At 40.4% G+C, this 18,211-nt stretch overlaps 1 protein-coding gene across 2 annotated transcripts in view; it reads right to left on the reverse strand.

Moving 5' to 3' along the window:
• Nucleotides 1-17,645, reverse strand: part of LOC147235690 (tetraspanin-18B-like) — a 36,087-nt gene extending 18,442 nt beyond the window's left edge. The window contains exons 1-2 of one of the 2 annotated variants that reach the window (XM_086143876.1): nucleotides 17,508-17,645; nucleotides 2,629-2,708 (exon numbers count right to left, since the gene is read on the reverse strand). Coding sequence is in view for 1 of the 2 variants with exons in the window: in XM_086143875.1 (XP_086000001.1) it covers nucleotides 2,620-2,622 (3 nt within the window). In the remaining variant the exon portion in view is untranslated. Of the gene's footprint in view, nucleotides 1-2,619; nucleotides 2,709-17,507 lie in introns of both variants that reach the window. The other variant, XM_086143875.1, reaches the window with a different exon arrangement.
• Nucleotides 17,646-18,211: the final 566 nt, after the last annotated feature.

The following is an 18,211-nucleotide window of genomic DNA, read 5'->3' on the forward strand; positions in this document are numbered from 1 at the left end:
TTCATAGGTGTGAAATGTACATTTACAGCTGGAGCTTTTTTCTATACATTGCAGTCAATCAATACCTTGCACATTTATAGATGAACCTGTTTTGTGTATAATTTATGCATGCCTATAGCTCTTACTTGCTCTATCTTTACTGTCTTTGCTGCTGTTAACACTGAATTTTCCCACAGCGGGAAAAATGAAGGACTATCTTATCTTGAATCAAAAAGTGGAGGGATTTTTTTGAAAAAATATAATTTGTTAGATTAAAGGTGAGGAAAAAATGTGTAAAAAATTCCATCCAAATTGTGAAGACATTCCATCAGAGCAACTAGCTGCTGGAGGATCTCTCATCACCAGTTGTGTGTCACCTCACATGTTGATGAGGGGAAAGCAAATCAGACACTTGCTAATTTCAATATCTGCTGACGCCTACATTTTTTAATGATGTTCCTCCTCTAGACGTGTAATCACTGCATATGTTGAAGACTTGCACAGTAAGCATTTCGCTGCATTAAAACAAGACCCCAGCATGAAACCCCAGGCTTTCCAAAGCCAGCGAGTGTGAGTGTTTCTACAGAGATTCTCCACCAGTGACAGGATGCTCTGGACCAATAAATCACCGTGTCAGGGAGGCTGGAAGGAAGTGCAGCTTACACAGAAGTCTTTTTCCACCGACCAGGAGAGGAAGGGGAGCTGATTGCCTTCATCCATCAGTGCTGTGCAGCAATGGATGAGAACGGAGGGATAAACCCGGGGGATTTATCCTCTCTGCACCCATACATCAGTAACAAGAAAGCATTGTAAACATGGATAAAGTGCCTCTGTTGCTGCAGTCAGACTGCAGTTGTCTGCCTATGTGGGCTTCTTTTAGAAAAAAAAAATCATTCATGTGTTCAAATATTTTTCTATCATGGATTGCAAAGCAATAACAAAGTCTGAATAAATAAGTTGCTGCTCAATATGCACTTTGAGATGAGCTCGAAATAACAGATCAATTTATCATAGTCTGACTTCTGCAGGGGTAAATCTATGAAATTGTATGTATGCTATTTGATTTATTGTATTCAATAGGGGACAAGCAGATAGTATATTTTATTCATCTAACCTTTAACAACTGCTGTGATCACAGTCAGTCAAAAGGCAATGAATTAATCTTCACAATCAGTCAAGCATTGTGGTCGGCTCATTTTATCATTCTTTCACACTTGAATAGTCACCAGTACATGCCGACTGATTTGAGAAGAAAATGAAAGAAAATTCTAATTTGTCAAAACTCTGTTTTGCATCACCATTCAACAACATTTTTCGTTGGGGGTGGTACTTAAAGATAGGGTCGTCCCTCAAAGATGGAAGAAAAAAAAGCTTATTTGACTGTCTACACTCAAATACTTTTTTATTTTTCAAAACAGATGTAAAGAAGCAATGGAGAGCTCATGGGTTCAGCAACAGTTAGACTTATTTAGGCAAATTGTGATTATTAAAGCTATTTTGAAACGCTTTTCTAGCTTTTCACTTACTTGAAAGGCAAGACCGTTTATTAGCCTGTACATGTGATGGTGCAGTGGTTATGCTCATAACTACAGGGAACATGCTTTATTTCAACTGATTTAACCAAAGAACCAAGAGTTTCAAACTGAACCTGTACAACTGCATGCTTGAATTTTTGGGAAAAATAGCAAAGGTTGTACAAATGTTGATCAGATCAGCGAAGCTTGAATACAAAGGTTCAAATGTTCCATGATGCAGCACTCTCCAAAGTCAGACATCTTTTTCTTGTAGTTGAACCAAGGTAAAAGTGATGTAATGTTTTGTGCTGATGTTGCATACACAAGGGCAAGTTGTACCCTAAAATAGAATTTAAAATTCACAGCATTTAATAATTCAACAAGGGCTTTAAATACTACACTCAGTATTGCAAACTTATCTCAGGCCATGCCGCACGTTATACCTTTCCGGTCTGTTAGCCTGGAGCATTTATGAGAGTTGACGATGACTTCTCTGAGGAAAACAGTCTCCGATGGCCTGCTTTAAAGGATAATGACACTAATATATTTATTTTCATTCATTCTAATGATGATAAGTATAAACTTTTCCCTGACACCACAACAACAGCCAGAAACTTTATCTGGCCACCTCCTATCCTGTGAATTAATGACAGTGTAATTATCATTTACAAAATTGCAGAGAAACATTTGGATACTTAAGAACGGAACATATACTGTGCTAATCTTAGATAGTCTTTTGTTGTTTTCTTTTTTGGTCAAAATAAATGCGGTACATGTTTGTATGTTCACTTTAGAATATACAGGTAGAGGATTGTGAGAAAACATCAGTCAAGCAGTGCCCCTCCCCCAAAGAAGACAGGCTGGAATGCAGGGATTACATCTTTTTGATAATCCAACAAGTAAAGTGAAAGTGCAAAGGTATAATCTGACTTTGGTGCAAGATAACAAAGAGATGTACTTCATGCATTGAGATGCAAATATTGTGAAGTAAATCCCAGCTATGGAAGCATCGATAATAACTTACACTTAAAATTCATTTTCACTTCACTTTGACCTTATTAAAACTAAAACACAACAATTGTGAACTGAAGACCACAATGGCAGGACTAAGTAGAAATGATCATACCATCTGTACCTGTTTAGTGGCTCTTGGGTTCAACTTTAGGGATGAGATTGGCAGTCCTTAGCTTTCCACTTTGTGCTGTTTCACATCAGCTGTAGAGAAAACACAAAGAAAAAGATTATAATGTGAATATAAAAACAGAATAATTAGGAAAATTGCCCTAAGATGGACAATTAAATGCTCCGATGACTCAAATCATAGTCACATAGAAAAACGTTTTGCTAATGACCATAAATGCATTTATAGGTTCTGCATAGTATGTGGATTCAAGGTGTTGTTATTTTCTTCTTCTTTTTTAATTGTCCATCACTGGAGTGTAAAGTCTTTGCTTTACTGATCCTCTCAGTCTAAATAAGAGTTTATGGACCACTTGAAGAGCCATCATGGAATTTGGTTTGTGTTGATATCAGATACTAGTGATGCAAGACACTGCATTTTTTCCAAACCTTTTTTTCCTCCTGTGCAAGCAATCTCAGCTGTCATTGGGCTAAAGGCAGGGTACACCCTGGACTTGTTGCCAGTCGACCACGGGGTCACATATAGAGACAAACAGCAATTCACTCCCTTATTAAGGACAATTAATGGTCTCCAATGAACCTACTGGTTATCACATAATGCAATATGACATTTAATTTCAAAGCGAATTTTAACTCATAAACACAGTGGTCTATGTTCTTTCCATGTTCTCCCAGTGCCTGTGTGGGTTCTATCCAGGCTCTACAGTTTCCTCCCAAAGTCCAAAAAGATTCAGCAGGTTAAATGATGACTAAAATATCTGTGACTGATGGTCAATGGTTGTACGGGTCTACATGTGGTCCTGTGATTGACAGATGACAGGTCGAGGTTACAGCCCACCTCTTGCCCCATATGACAGCTGGAACTGGCTCCTGCCCCCGAGCTATTCATGTAAAAAGGATAAGAAACACAGCTAACAAATACATTCAGATGATATTTCACTTTAAAATGCAGTAGCCTGGAGTGCTATTATTTCTCAATTTCTGTTTTGAATTCGCAACAAACATGTGTGCAACAATGTTTGTAGATCTGTGATTTAAATAATGTAGGTGCAGGTTGAGAAAGTAACAACTGCATCTTCAGTATCTTCTTAAATCCCAGGAGACCAGGTGGAAGGGTACTACGGCTAGAAACTTAGGAGCAGGCTGTAAATTGTACTATCATGTTCCAGAAAGGATGCGAAATGGAGTGAGGGTTATCTTGAAAGAGGAGTTTGTTAGGAATGTTCTTGAGGTGAAAAGAATGCCAGATAGACTTATGAAGGTGTGATGCTCAATGTTGTTAGCGGCTATGCCCCGCAGGGAGGATGTGAGGATGTGAAGGAGAAGTTCTGGAATGAGTTAGATGAAGTGATGCAGAATATCCCCAGAGATAAGAGAGTGGTATTTGGTACAGACTTAAATGGACATGTTGGTGCAGGCAATAGAGGGGATGAAGAAGTGATGGGCAGATTTGGTATACAGGATAGGAACACAGAGGGACAGATGGTGGTAGACTGGAAATGTCTGTGGTGAACACTTTTTTCAAGAAAAGACAGGAAAATAGGATAACTTTTAAGAACGGAGGTAGGAGCATGCATGTAGACTACATCTTGTATAGACAAGGTAACCTGACAGAGTTCAGTGACTGCAAAGTAGTTATAGGTGAGAGTGTAGCCAGACAGCTTAGGATGGTGGTTTGTAGGATGACTTTGGTGACAAGGAAGCTCAAAAGGACAAAGGTAGTGCAGAGGACAAAGAGGTGGAAGCTGAAAAGGGAGGAGTGTTATATGGTTTTCAGGGAGGAGTTAAGAAAGGCTCTGGGTGGTCAGGGAGAGCTTCCAGATAACTGGACAATTACAGCTAATGTTATCAGAGAGAGAGCTAGGAGAGTACGTGGTGTATCATCTGGAAGGAAAGTGAATAAGGAGACTTGGTGTTGGAATGAGGAAGTGCAGGAGTATATACAGAGAAAGTGGTTAGCAAACAAGAGTACAGGGAGAGAAAGCATAAGGTAAAGATAGAGGTAGCAAAGGCAAAACAAAGGGCGTAAAATGACTTGTATGGTCGATTGAAGAGTAAGGAGGGAGAGAATGATCGATACAGGTCGGAGAAACAGAGATAGAGATGGAAAAGGAGGCACAGCACGTCCGGGTGATCAAAGACACAGAGGAAAATGTTTTGACAGATGCTAGAAGAGTGATGGGAAGATGGAAAGAGTACTTTGAAGAGCTGATGAATAAGGAAAACTAAAGAGAGGCAAGGGTAGAAGAGGTGACTATTGAAGGCCACAAAGTAGCAGAGATTAGTCAAAATTCAGTGAGGAAGGCATTGAAGAGGATGAAGAATGGAAAGGCAGTGGTCCCGATGATATACCTGTAGAGGTATGGAAGTGTCTAGGAGAGGCAGCGGTAGTTTCTGGTTAGATTATTCAACAGGATCTTAGAGAGTCAGAAGATGCCTGAGGAATGGAGACGAAGTGGGATGGTGCCCATTTTTAAGAATGGGGGTGTGCGTCAACTATAGAGGGATAAAGTTGAAGACCCATACAATTAAGTTATGTGAAAGAGTAGTGGAAACTAGAATGAGAGCAGAAGTCAGCATTTGTGAACAGCAGTATGGCTTCATGCCTAGAAAGAGTACAACAGATGCATTATTTGCTTTGAGAATGCTAAAAGAGAAGTACAGAGAAGGCCAGAGGGAGCTGCATTGCATTTTTGTAGAGATAGAAAAAGCATATGACAGGGTACCAAGAGAGGAACTCTGGTATTGTTTCAGTGGTGAGGTTTGCTATAGAAGTTCAAGGTGAAGCTTCATCAGGGATCAGCTCTGAGCCCCTTTTTGTTTGCACTGGTGATGGACAGGCTGACAGATGAGTTTGGACAGGAATCTCCATGGACCATATGTTTGCAGATGACATTGTGATCTGTAGTGAGAGCAGAGAATTGGTTGTGGAAAATCTAGAGAGGTGGAGGTATGCTCTGGAATGGAGAGGAATAAAGATTAGTCGCAGCAAGCCAGAATATTTGTGTATGAATGAGAGGAACCCTCGTGGAACGGTGTGCCTACAGGGAGTGGAGATCAAGAAGTTGGAGGATTTCAAGTATTTCGGGTCACCATCCAGAGCAACAGAGAGTGTGGAAAAGAGGTTAAGAAACGGGTTTAAGCAGGTTGGAATGGGTGGAGAAAAGTGTCAGGGGTACTATGTGATAAAAGACTAAATTGACATGAATCAGCTAGAATGAAAGGAAAGGTATACAAGACAGGGGGGAGACCAGCAACACTGTAAGGCCTAGAAACAGTAACAAAGATGAAAAGACACAAGGCAGAGCTGGAGGTGACAGAGATGAAGATGCTACGGTTCTCTTTGGGACTTTCGAGGATGGATAGGATCAGGAATGAGTCCATCAGAGGAACAGCACATGCTAGATGTTTTGAAGAGAAGGTCAGAGAAGCCAGACTGAGATGGTTCGGTCATGTACAGAGGAGGAATGTGAATATATTGGTAGACTGATGCTGGCATTGGAGCTGCCACGCAGGAGGTCTCGATGAAGACCAAAGAGAAGACATATGGATGTAGTGAGAGAGGATATGAAGGTAGTGGGTGTGAGAGAGGGGGATACAGAGAATAGGATTCAATGGAGAAGGTTGATTAGCTGTGGAGACCCCTGAAGGGAAAAGCCACCGAAGAAAACGAAGAAGAAGAAGAAGGAGAAGTCGTGTTATTTAATTTGATGGCAAACTGGATGTAAGAGAGGAGAACAATGATGAGATTCAGAGTGTGTTAAAGACTCAAATAAAGATTGCCTCTTCAACATGTCTCAAGCGTATCCATACATATTTTAGAGCCCCGGTGGAAATGTTGTTCAGACCTTTCAGTACTTCAAGACTCAACTGACATCACACTGTGACCCATGTCTTGCAGTCCTTGAAAGCCTAATGCTTTCCTGTTTCTACACCTACCGACCATGCGTGATGGACACTGCTCCAGCAGTCTTATTGTGTGAAACCATGAGGTCAGAGGAAACGCTTCAGAATGAAGGGCAACAAAATTCATTGTGATGAAAATACATGGCCTCAATGCTGAATGCTTCACTCTTCATTACTCATGTTCTGCACAACATGACTCAATACCTCCTCGCCTTTTGTTCAATTTGACATGACAAACACTGTCAACCAACAGAAAGAATGAGTCATGACAAAACAGAAAACACTGAGGACTGAATGTTTCCCCCTCAAATAACTCCATGAAAAAAAAGAGCGACAAACAGAATCACTTATGTTGTCCTGTTCCTTTTTATTTTTGGTATTGTCAAAGTTTTGATGATTATTCATGGAAACTAATTCACCTATGGGTCCCCAACCATACCAAACAGGTGATTTCACAATGAAGTGAAATTCTTTCACTCTGGGCTGATATAATCAAAAGATCTAAATATGGAATGCAGGGCTGGTTATGACAAAGGCTATAATAAGCTCTTTTAAGGACTGAAAATCGTGTGCAAATGTGTTTCCAACTGCTCTGGTTTAAACCACAGAAATAATAGCTATTCATCACACTGGCCTGAGCAAGAGTTCGCCTTCCAGACATTGTTGCAAATTAAACATGCCGGCATAGGCCATGTGGGGAATTCAAACTCTTAGAGAAGAAATAACAACACAGACAGCAGATTATAGATCAGTTTTCCTTTTCAATTGTAGACACATTAAACCACTTTCTTCATCCACAAGATTGGTTATATACCACCTTGACGGTAACAGCACGTGTAATAAGGATCAAGGACAAAAGACAATAACTAAATCTTCTTCAAATGGCCACAAGGTAACACTGAGCCAATTGAGACAAACGTCAGCAGCGCCACCAAATTATCAAGGTCTGCTGAGCATCAGGTCGACAACGCAGCCGGAGGAACGTTGCCCTCAAATCACAGCTCAGCATGTCTTTAACAGAAGCATCACTTAAACATTGATTTTAACCCTGAATGGACAGTTGACCTGAAATAATGTTGGTGGTTCTATGCTTCAGTTTAATGTATTTTTGGTATGTTGACTACAACAAGCCACTTTATTTCATCCTTTTTTAACAAGAAATCATTCTTATTAGATCATTTTTTGTTTTAATAAATCAGTTGTTGATAGGAATTCACTTAAGTCAGCATGAAAGATTCTTAAAGACCATTGATTAAAATGACTTGTGAAACATGCAAAAAAGATGCCCTTAATATACATGAAAATAAATAATTATATTGACCAATAGCTAGAGTTTATTTGGTAAAATTTATCTTGTGAAACACATTTCTGTATTTCACACCTGCACTGGGCAGCAGACTCGCACCGATTTTGCTCTAGAAACACACACAAACGCACACGCGCATGCACTAACACACACAACAAATCACACATCAAACTCGACTACATTGATTTGGCTGGGATTCAGGCTGTGCTATATGGCTTTAGGCTGTAAATATGTCATGGTAATGATATTAAAAATAGTAACAAGTAAAAATGAAAATACTTGATCCACCATGTTTCCATGAATTCAAACATAAACCTATGGATTAAAAAGAAAAAGGAAGATGAAATTTGGGTATATTTAGTGGAAAATATTATCCAGCTCTACTATAATACAGTTCCCCTGTTGTAAAGCCCAGCCGACCAAAGGATACCACAATAGTTTTAGTTATCAGCTCTAATGCAGCCCAGTAGAACTCAGGTTTAAAACAACAGGCCAGTCAAACTGAGGCACCTACTTTTATTCTAGGAGTTTTCAATTTAATGGTCTTTTTATTGCAAGATACATTTAAGTCTCGCAATGCACATAGTCATTGTTTTGTGCGGCAATGGTACATTGTTACAACCTAGTTACGCTATTGAACTGCTTCTTCCAATCAACAGCCCCTTCTGACCTTTTTGTTCTGTGTGGACATAATTAGGTTACCAAAATACGGTGTCTCATTGTTAAACAGCAGGATGCTGTCAGCTAATCCCACACACAGCAGCTGGCAGCTGTGCTGATGATGCGGTCGCAACACAGAAGGCACATGACTCATGCATGTGGAGGAACTTGCAGATCTGTTGGCAGCAGCACTGCCCACACAGCATGGAGCCCACAGCCCAGTCTCTTAATTGATACAATTCTTGAATGTGAGAGTAAAGAAAGTAATACAATACTTATACTAATCAACAGATGAGGCGAAATGTGACTGAGGTCATGCTTACTCAGCATCGTGAGAAAAAATTAAGTTTTTTTCTCCTGTTTTTCCACTGATGCTTTCAAACAAATCTAAGGTCATGAACGTTTTCTTTGCGCCGTCAGAAAGATGTGCATCAACATATTCACTCTTGAGAGGCAATTGTTCATTTGGTACAAATTCATTTCGTGAATAAATGACAAATAAAAAGCAGGAACTCATAAAAAAAACCTTTGAGTTTCACATCAGAAACACACCTGTCAGTACTGTCCATTAAAAGTCATGAAAGTTTTTATTTTGTTGTTTCTTTTTCCAGGCGTTTCGGCCTCACAGCACTGGTTCAATTCTCACAAGGGGGCTTTTCTGTGTGGTGTTTGAATGTTCTCCCTGTGTTTGCATGGGTTTCCTCCCACATTCCAAAAACATGCAACAGGTTATTTGGTAAAAAATTGGAAAATGAATGAATGAATAAATGTCTTTGTATGTGGCCCTGCGATTGACCAGTGACCAGTCCAGGATGTACCCTGCCTCTCACCCGATGACAGCTGGGATAGTCCCAGCACCCCCTGCGACCCTGACTGCAGGATAAGTGGCAGAGGATGGATGGATGGTTTCTTTTTCTAGGTACCATGTCTTATTTTAACCCAAAATAATAGACTTAGTTAAGATGTGTGATAAAAACAAAGAAAAGATGACCTGTTGACAGATCACAGTGAGGGAATGGACAATTTTGCCCTTGAACAGTCAAGTCGACCTGCAGCTACCAGGAAACAGTTGACCCATCTTTTACGATACATAATTCACTACATACCCCCATGAAGAAGAAAAACATTGGCCGGACGCAGGTCACTGGGGCACCTCTCCGGAGCCAGGACCGGGGGTTTTGATGGCGTCGCAGGACATTGAGTCTGAATGGGCCATGTTCCATGCTTCCGTTGTTGAGGTGGCAGACATGAGCTGCGTCTGTAAGGCGGTCGGCGCCTGTCAGGACGGCAATCCTCGAACCCACTGTTGTACCCCGACGGTGAAGGCTATCATCAAACCACGAGCTGGTGGTCGCCATGGTCACGAGCTGTGGGTAATGACTGAAAGAACTAGATTGTGGATGCAAGCAGCCAAAATAAGTTTTCTCAGCAGGGTGGCCGGACTCTCCCTTAGATATAGCAGCTTGGAGTAGAGCCGCTGCTCCTCTGCAAAGAGAGAAGTCAGATGAGGTGGCTTGGGCATTTGGTCAGGATGCCTCCTGGACGCCTCTTAAGGGAGGTATTCCAGGCATGTCCATCTGGGGGGAGACCACAGGGAAGACCCAGGACACGCTAGAGAGACTATGTGGCTGGCCCGGGAACGCCTTGGGGTCCCCCCAGAGGAGCAGGACCATGTGGCAGGGGAGAGGGAGGTCTGGGCCTCACTGTCCCGGCTGCTGCCCCCGTGACCCGACTCCGGATTGGGGGGGGTAGGATAAATGGATAGATATTCACTATATTTTTTGGGGGTGGGGTCGGGGGGCTAAGTGCGATTAGTGGGGTAGTGCTTGGTGAAGAGATACATTTTTAGCTCACTGCGACCCCGCTGTTCTGACCTTTTCCGGGAGTTCCTTCCACCACTGAGGAGCCAAGACCGAGAAGAGCCAAGACCGGTTCGATCGGCAGCCAGGGGCTCTGAGTGATGGGGTGGACAGTCGCTGAGAGGTGGCAGATCGGAGGGGCAGGTAGGGACATGTGGCTTGACCATATCCTGAAAATACGACGGGGCTGTCCCATTCACTGCCCGGTAGGCAAGCACCAGGGTCTTGAACTTGATGCGGGCAGCTACTGAGACCCAGTGTAGGGACATAAGAAGAGGAGTTGTGTGGGAGAATTTGGGACGGTTGAACACCAGGCGGGCTGCTTTCTGAATAAGCTCCAGAGGCCTGATGGTCACCGCTGGGGCACCGGCAAGGAGGGAGTTGCAGTAGTCCAGACGAGAGATGACTGGAGCCTAGATGAGTATCTGCGCCGTATCCTCCATGAGGAATCTGCAAATCTCCCTGATGTTGTAAAGGAGGAATATGCAGGAACGTGCGACTGCTGCGACGTTCGCTGAGAACGACAGTTGGTTCTCTGGGACCATACCCAGGTTTCTCGCAGTTGTGGTTGGCCTTACCACAGTGTTGTTGATGATGATGGCCAGGTTTTTATGCAGGAAAACCTTTCCCCGGGAGAAAGAGCAGCTCAGTCTTGTCTAGGTTGAGCTTCAGGTGGTTAGTTGCCATTCAATCTGAGATGTCGGACAGGCAAGCTGTAATTCGGGTTTCCACCTGTGTGTCTGACAGAGGGAAGGACAGGATCAGCTGTGTATTGTCAGCATAGCAGTGGTAAGAGATCCCATGGGAGCGAATGACAAACAAGCGATGTCATGTACAGGGAGAAGAGGAGAGGGCCTAAAACCGAACCTTGTGGAACACCGGTAGACAGTCTACGTGGTTCAGACACAGCCCCCTGCCATGCCCCCTGGTAGGTGCCACCTGTCAGGCAGGATGCCAACAGGGAGAGCGCAGATCCTGTGACACCCAGACCCGTGAGGGTGGAGACAAGGTCAAGAAGTATAAGCACAGATGAGAGGGAGGCTGCTCTCGCTTCCTGCAGTGATTGTGACACTGCAAGGAGGGCTGTCTCTGTTGAGTGACCTACTTTGAACCCTGACTGAAGAGGGTCCAGGAGGTTGTTTTGCTGGAGGTAGTGGGAGAGTTGGTTAAAGAGTCTGCGCTCAAGTGTTTTTGAGAGAAAGGGTTGTAGGGAGACGGGTCCATAGTTTTTGACGTCAGATGGGTCAAGTGCTGGTTTCTTGAGCAGACGGGTGATACCAATCTGATACCAAACACACAGACTACTGATGGTCAAATTAATATTCTGTTATCTGCTTTTCTGTTTTTTTCATCTATTCCTGGTAAAAAAAAAAAAAGACATGGAATCGAGAAAATGAAGGTTGAAAAGGAAATTCTCCAAACTGTTATCTTATTGCATTCAGACTAGAGGGAACAAACCCCCCACCCACCCCCCACCCCGGTGGCAATGTGATGGAAAAGGAATAATTTCCAATAGCTGCCAACACTTAAGTCCTCAGCGGTATTTGAGTGCCGAGCTGTCAGCCAGCGGAGGACAACCCCCAGCCCAAAAGATGAAAGTAAAAGTGTTGAGCATAGACACGTTATCCTCCAGAGACCCAATTACTCTCCAGACCCCAAGAGGTGGGTGTAGAGGAGGGAGGTGGAGGAGAGTTAAAGCTGTGTCTCATCATCCTGACATTCACTTGCCTTTCCTGCTGTTTATCAAATGAAACTGTAAACCAGGTGGAACTGTGGCTATTCATGCCCCAAGTAGGATTGGAGGTTTGAAGGAGAATCTGTGTCACTGTATTTTCTCTTCCAGTTTCAAAATCTATCTCTGCTCACAAGTGAAATACACAAGAGTATGAATTGAGTGTCTACAGGATAATAAAGGGTAGTATAATATTAGCCAAATGAATGCTGCATTCAGAACCCTTTCACATTACCTACAAATTGGTACTCCCCTGCTCATTTGCTTGTAAATACTTGCACTTTTTTAGGTATTTATTCATTTTGGTTTTGTATTTGGTACAGTATAGCTGATGTGTTTAAAGGACACAGGTATTTTTTCTTGAATTTGTGACAATTACTTAACATTTACTTAAAAATTAACTGGAAAAGTAGTGAGGTATTATTTAACTGCATTCCAAAAACAAACAACCAAACCAAAAACAATAAAAGACATGTTACCAGATGATTATAAATGTTTTAATGTAGACATGAAAACTGAATTGTAAAAATGCACCACAAGTGGTTTGAGGATGATAGCTTTGTAAACATATATATGAGTGTATACTCTTCCATCCAAATGACCGGGCTCAAACTGACTGGACCCCTCAAAACGGTACAGCAGGCTCAGCTCACTGCCCTGCCTTGTCATTTCGGCTAATACCATGTGTATCAGGTCTGGGAGAATGAAGCCGAGTGGAGGATTGGAAAACATTGCCGTGTGCTTCTGTCACTCAGCAGCAATATTCCAAATCTAAATTATGGCCTCTGTGCTAAGTATGTGGAAGAGTGGGCCAAATTGGAGCTGCTTTTCTATTAAAAGTAATAAGGAATCCATTAGCTAAGTATTTATTGGTGGCTCGGTACACAAAATGTTGCTCGGCTACATGAAAACACTGACATCCTGGTGCTTTGGGGCCACAAATTCATTGGTTCATTAGGATTATTACAAAAATTGTTGAAACTTTTGTATGCAATTCAAGCATTGTTGATATTTTAGCAAATTGTAATAAAACTAACCATTTTAATGTAAAATAATTTTAGTTCAAACTAAGAGTTTCACCACAGCACAGCTAAAACACCTGTTTTTCCCCTGCTGAAACAATTGTGTTCCTCTTTGCAACAGTTTTCTTGTCATATATAACATATTAGCTTTACCTTGTATCACAGAAGATAAGAACGTAACCTCGCCCAGTATTTAACCACTTTCACCAGCAGAAGGCACTGCTTCTCCGAAAAATGACATGCTTTAAAATTCATGTTTTAAATATAACACAAATACACAGGCAAACACAACTGGGTCACTGAATCCTCTAGTGGCTATAGCAAAAGAAACATGTAAGAATTCGAAAACAAGAACACACCAAAACCGTGTGATTTAAGTAGCGTGTTTGTAGAACATGTCTATTTTAAATATAAATATCTGTGTCCAACATTCAAAAGCCATTCATTTGCATGTAAATAAGAGTGGAAATAAACTATTCCTCATGGAAACAAACCCACTTTTATGCAGTCATTTCTTATCAACTTTACTTTCTGGGTCTCTGACATCATTTCCCATTGCCAAATAGATATAATTAGCTATACCAATATTAAGACATGGGCTTCTAAATCTTGTGTCATACCATGTCTTACTTTTGCCTGGACTACAATAGGTTTTTTTTCCATAACTTCCCGAACATTTAGTGCGCATCCACTTCAGAAATGGCATCACCATATGTTTATCTGAAGATAAGCAATCCAGTTGGATGGTCTTTCCAATATGGTGAAAATGTGATTAAAAGTCACAAGTAAAAGTAGTATTTCAACAGAGACCACCCAGACAAGGCTGTGCTGATAGAGCCCCATGCTGTGTGTGTGTGTGTGTGGGGGGGGGGGGGCAGAACTGAAGGTTGAGAGGGCCACCATCTGCTTGTTAATTCAGTTTGACTAAATTTAATCTTGTTAAAAACTGGAAACCTTTGAAAGAGCAGGAGGAAGGGAGAATTGTGTGTCTGCTGTGTCTGACCAGACTCCGTTGTATTGATTCAATCATCAGAATCAAGGAAACAGCATTTTTGTCCTTTTCGCCTCATTTAATTACACACATTTCCTTAAGAGACCCCCATTAACCCCTAAAATCATTTAAATTGGATGAATCAGATAACCACAGACTCTTACCATTACTCACAGTCATGCACATGAAGTAATGACATGCTGCATTCTTCTCTGGGGCTAAAATATATATTTGGTTTGAACCAACCAATGAACCAATGAAATCCACTCAACATAACAGTCCAAAACAAAAACAAAATATATATATATATATATTTATACACTGTATACATTACTTTAATGTCTACTGTTTAATGTAATAGTGCACTTTAATGTTAAATATGCGCTCAATTATTACATTTTGTTAATTTCATGTTACTGTGGGATTGTGAGAAAAATCTTCTTGATTTTTCTGTATTTCTCTGTATGTCTAGTACATGTGGAGCAATTGACAATAAAGCTGACTTTGACTTTGACTTGAATTTGATATTGGGTTTGTTAAGATACTATAGATGTTAAGATGCTGCCTGATATCAATTCTGCTATAACACAATTTAAATGTACCACAAATGTAATTGAAGTTAACTAGATGTAATCATAACATGCATATTGTGACCAAATTATAAAGTACATTATGAGTACTTGTACTTTCGTACAATTTTCCCACAAGTGCTTGTTTTTAGATTAAGAGTATGGGACCATTTTTGCCTACATGTCATAGCCTGCATAAAAAAACAGGTTTGGGTTTTTTTGCAGGCTTTTTACAAAAAAAAAAAAAATCTTAAAAAAGCTGATGAATAATTGCTATATAAGTCCCCTGATAATGACTGGCAGAGTTTTAAGTAAATGTAAAAAAATACGAAATATTCTTATTCATATATTTTTATGTAAAATATATATTACTATTTATTCTTGATATACTTTTTGATTGTCCCTTGTCTATCCTACTTGTTTTTCATTTTCTTTTTTATACAGCTCTACTCCTATTGCCTCTGAGCTGAAATGCTCCACACAGCTTCTTGCCTCCTTTACGTAAACACATAAAACAGCCTAGAGATCTGCATTAGCCCAGAAGTCACAAGGCTGGCAGCCGGTGTTTTTGTACTCCGATCGAGAATATTTCTATTGATTTTATAGAAAACCAATGTGTTCTGGGTGTCCTACTTTTAAGGAGTTTTTGCTTTAGAGGAGTTTCAAGAGAATATATTGGACTTTTTGTCTAGAGATAAATAACAAAACATCCACACTGGCTTAGGAACCATGAATTTAACCATAGTCCACAGGCTGATTGATTGACCTTCACTGACCTACACTGACCTTCTCAGTTCCTAATGCTTTGTAATCATACCTTAGACTAACTGGAGAGTAAAAGTATGATGTTGCTGACTGATGAGGTGAGCAGAAGCCTGTTATATACTGTGCAGCAGATGTCTGAGGTGTACAGTAGGTCTCTATTCAGCACAGCTTCATCTCATTCCAACCCCCGCCCCCCCACCTCCCCAATGTCCTGGCAGAATGAGGAGTTTAGTAAGAACCAGCCCTGGAGGATCGAGCCCCCGCAGCTCATCATTGCTTTGTCAGGGATCTGCCTCCATGCTGTGATCCACACACAGACTGAGGGGACAGATGGACCTGTGGCTCCCCTTCCCCATAATGGCTGTTGCCGGACCCCCAGAGACAGGACCAAGACTTTCAGGATATGGGAGCGGGGCGGGGAGGGCTGGATAATAACGGCAAAAATATGGGATATTGTCCGATTGTAAAATGGATTTGATTTTATGCCAAGTGTGACTGTATTCTTGATGAGTAACAAAGTACCTGAAAATTAAGCAAAAAAAAAAACAAAACGTAAAACTCAGCCAGGTTGAGTAAACAATTACAATTAAATAAACATCAAATACATACATCAAATGAGGAACTATTTTTTAATTTTTCTTAATTATAAAAACACAAAATGTGTTTCACCTAAATACTTGAAAATTCTCCAGTAGGAACTAATTCACAAGCATCAAAATAACAGTAGACTTAAACTCATACTCTGAATTTACTGACATCAAGTATTTTAGTTGTGTTCAGAACAATGGAAGTTATCGTGAAATATGTGCCAAACAAAAATGGCAATTGACAAAGGGTTACAATAAAGAGTTGATAAGACACGACCAGCACAACATGTCGAGTCTGTCACGGGTTCCTTCAGTGCAGGAAAAGAAGGACACAGGGGACAACACATCAACCAAACAGAACAATGCCAGCATCAACTCCACACACTCAAAACATTAAATCTTCCTTTTTTCAGTATTCTTGCAGACTGAATGCTAAAAGGGCACTTCCAGACATGTATGAAGATGAACAAAAATACAACTACAATTTCAAGCTAATTGGGTTTCTGTAAAACAAAAACAAAAAAAGCACGACAAAACCTTTACAATACAATCTTGTACTTTTATCTCATTAAAAAGTACTGATGTTTCTTGTATCTCACCCTGATGAGAGAATTCGTGACCATGAGTATTTATGATGTCACAAATCATGCATGCTTATCCCGTCCCTGATATTTTGAAAGGGCAAGAGCAGATGTACATTTTGATAAACAGATACAGTAATTCAATGATTATCCGCTACAGTCAAAACAAATACTGTTTATCACCGGAGCGTATTTTGAACATTTTCAGTGCATTACAAGTTACAACTGGGAGCAAATATTCCTTTTTTGAATTCCCTGATCAGTCGATTGAAAATACAGTGTTGTGACGGATCAAATAAGAAGTCTTGTGACTTAACAACTGACAACATTGTTGTATACATGTACATGTAGATGGCACAGAAAATCTAACTGATTTGAGATATTTATTCTGCTCTAGAAGCTATTCTAATTGGGGAACACAGATTTTCATTATTATTAAAAATTATCTATTATGTACTTGTTTTATAATTCCTATCTTAAATTCAATATTTATGTCTCTGTTCAAAATAATATCTAAAAATGTATCAAAATGAGTGTGAAGTTCAAAATTATTACAAATGACTTTGAATATTGCAAAAGGTTTCAACTTTATCATTTTTAATATTTAAACTTGCGAAACAATTTCCCATCAAACACAACACTTTCACTGTAAAGTTAGTGTTGTAAACACAATACACACAAAAACAATTGTATAAAAAAACATGTGTATATTTTGTTTAATAAATCATTTAATGCATAAAAAAATGGTTAAAGGTTTTTCCTTTAAATGGAACAGTCGAACCTTATAAAGGCAGAGCTGAACTCCCAGTAACAACATGCCTTCAGTGCTTGAATTTCCCTGGATGTCTATCTCTAGAAATAATAAAAACAATCGTGAATGATGGACTGCAACTTACCGCTGAAAACCGAGCTGCATCCACATAAAGTGCCGGTTTGCAGGTCAACTGAGTATCCTGATAGAATGAAAGAAAGAAAAAAAAAGAATCCCACAAAGTTTGAGTGTCCGCTGCCCGCCTGCCGTCAAAGAACGCGTGTGAAAGCCTCGGCGAAACTGGTCGAATATGTACATCAGTCGTCAAGCTAAAATACATAACTTCCGGTATGAATCCTCCAAAATAAAAGCTTATCCGGAACAGGCGTTACATCCAAAATAAGAGTTTTGTTTTTATTTACACCAGGGGTAGCACTTCCAAATGTACTCACTGGTGTCATCTACATGGAAATTACCTGAGGAAGATTAATTGCTTGAAATTAAGTCTAACATTGGTGTTTCACTTTTTCAGTTTATTATCATAATTCATTTCTTTGATCATTATCCACACTGCTTCCGAGATGGAGGCTGACGTTGGGTGAGAGGTGAGGCTCAACCTGAAAAAGTTAGCCATCAATCACAGTGACACATTACAACCATTCACACTCTCATTCATACCTACAGACAAATAGACTCTTAGACAGAATAGTTACGATTAATTTAGGTGAGCTATATTGCTACAAGTACGATGTCTAGACAAGAGCTGATTGTTGGTGTCCATAACAATATTGGAAATCTTTGAAAAAAGGGGAAAATAACATTGTATTAAGGAACGTATTCATGCATCAA

This window comes from Fistularia commersonii, chromosome 3 (assembly GCF_037954325.1).
Source record: "Fistularia commersonii isolate RoL2024-O1a breed Wild chromosome 3, RoL_Fcom_v1.0, whole genome shotgun sequence".
In the NCBI taxonomy this organism is placed as follows: Eukaryota; Metazoa; Chordata; class Actinopteri; order Syngnathiformes; family Fistulariidae; genus Fistularia; species Fistularia commersonii.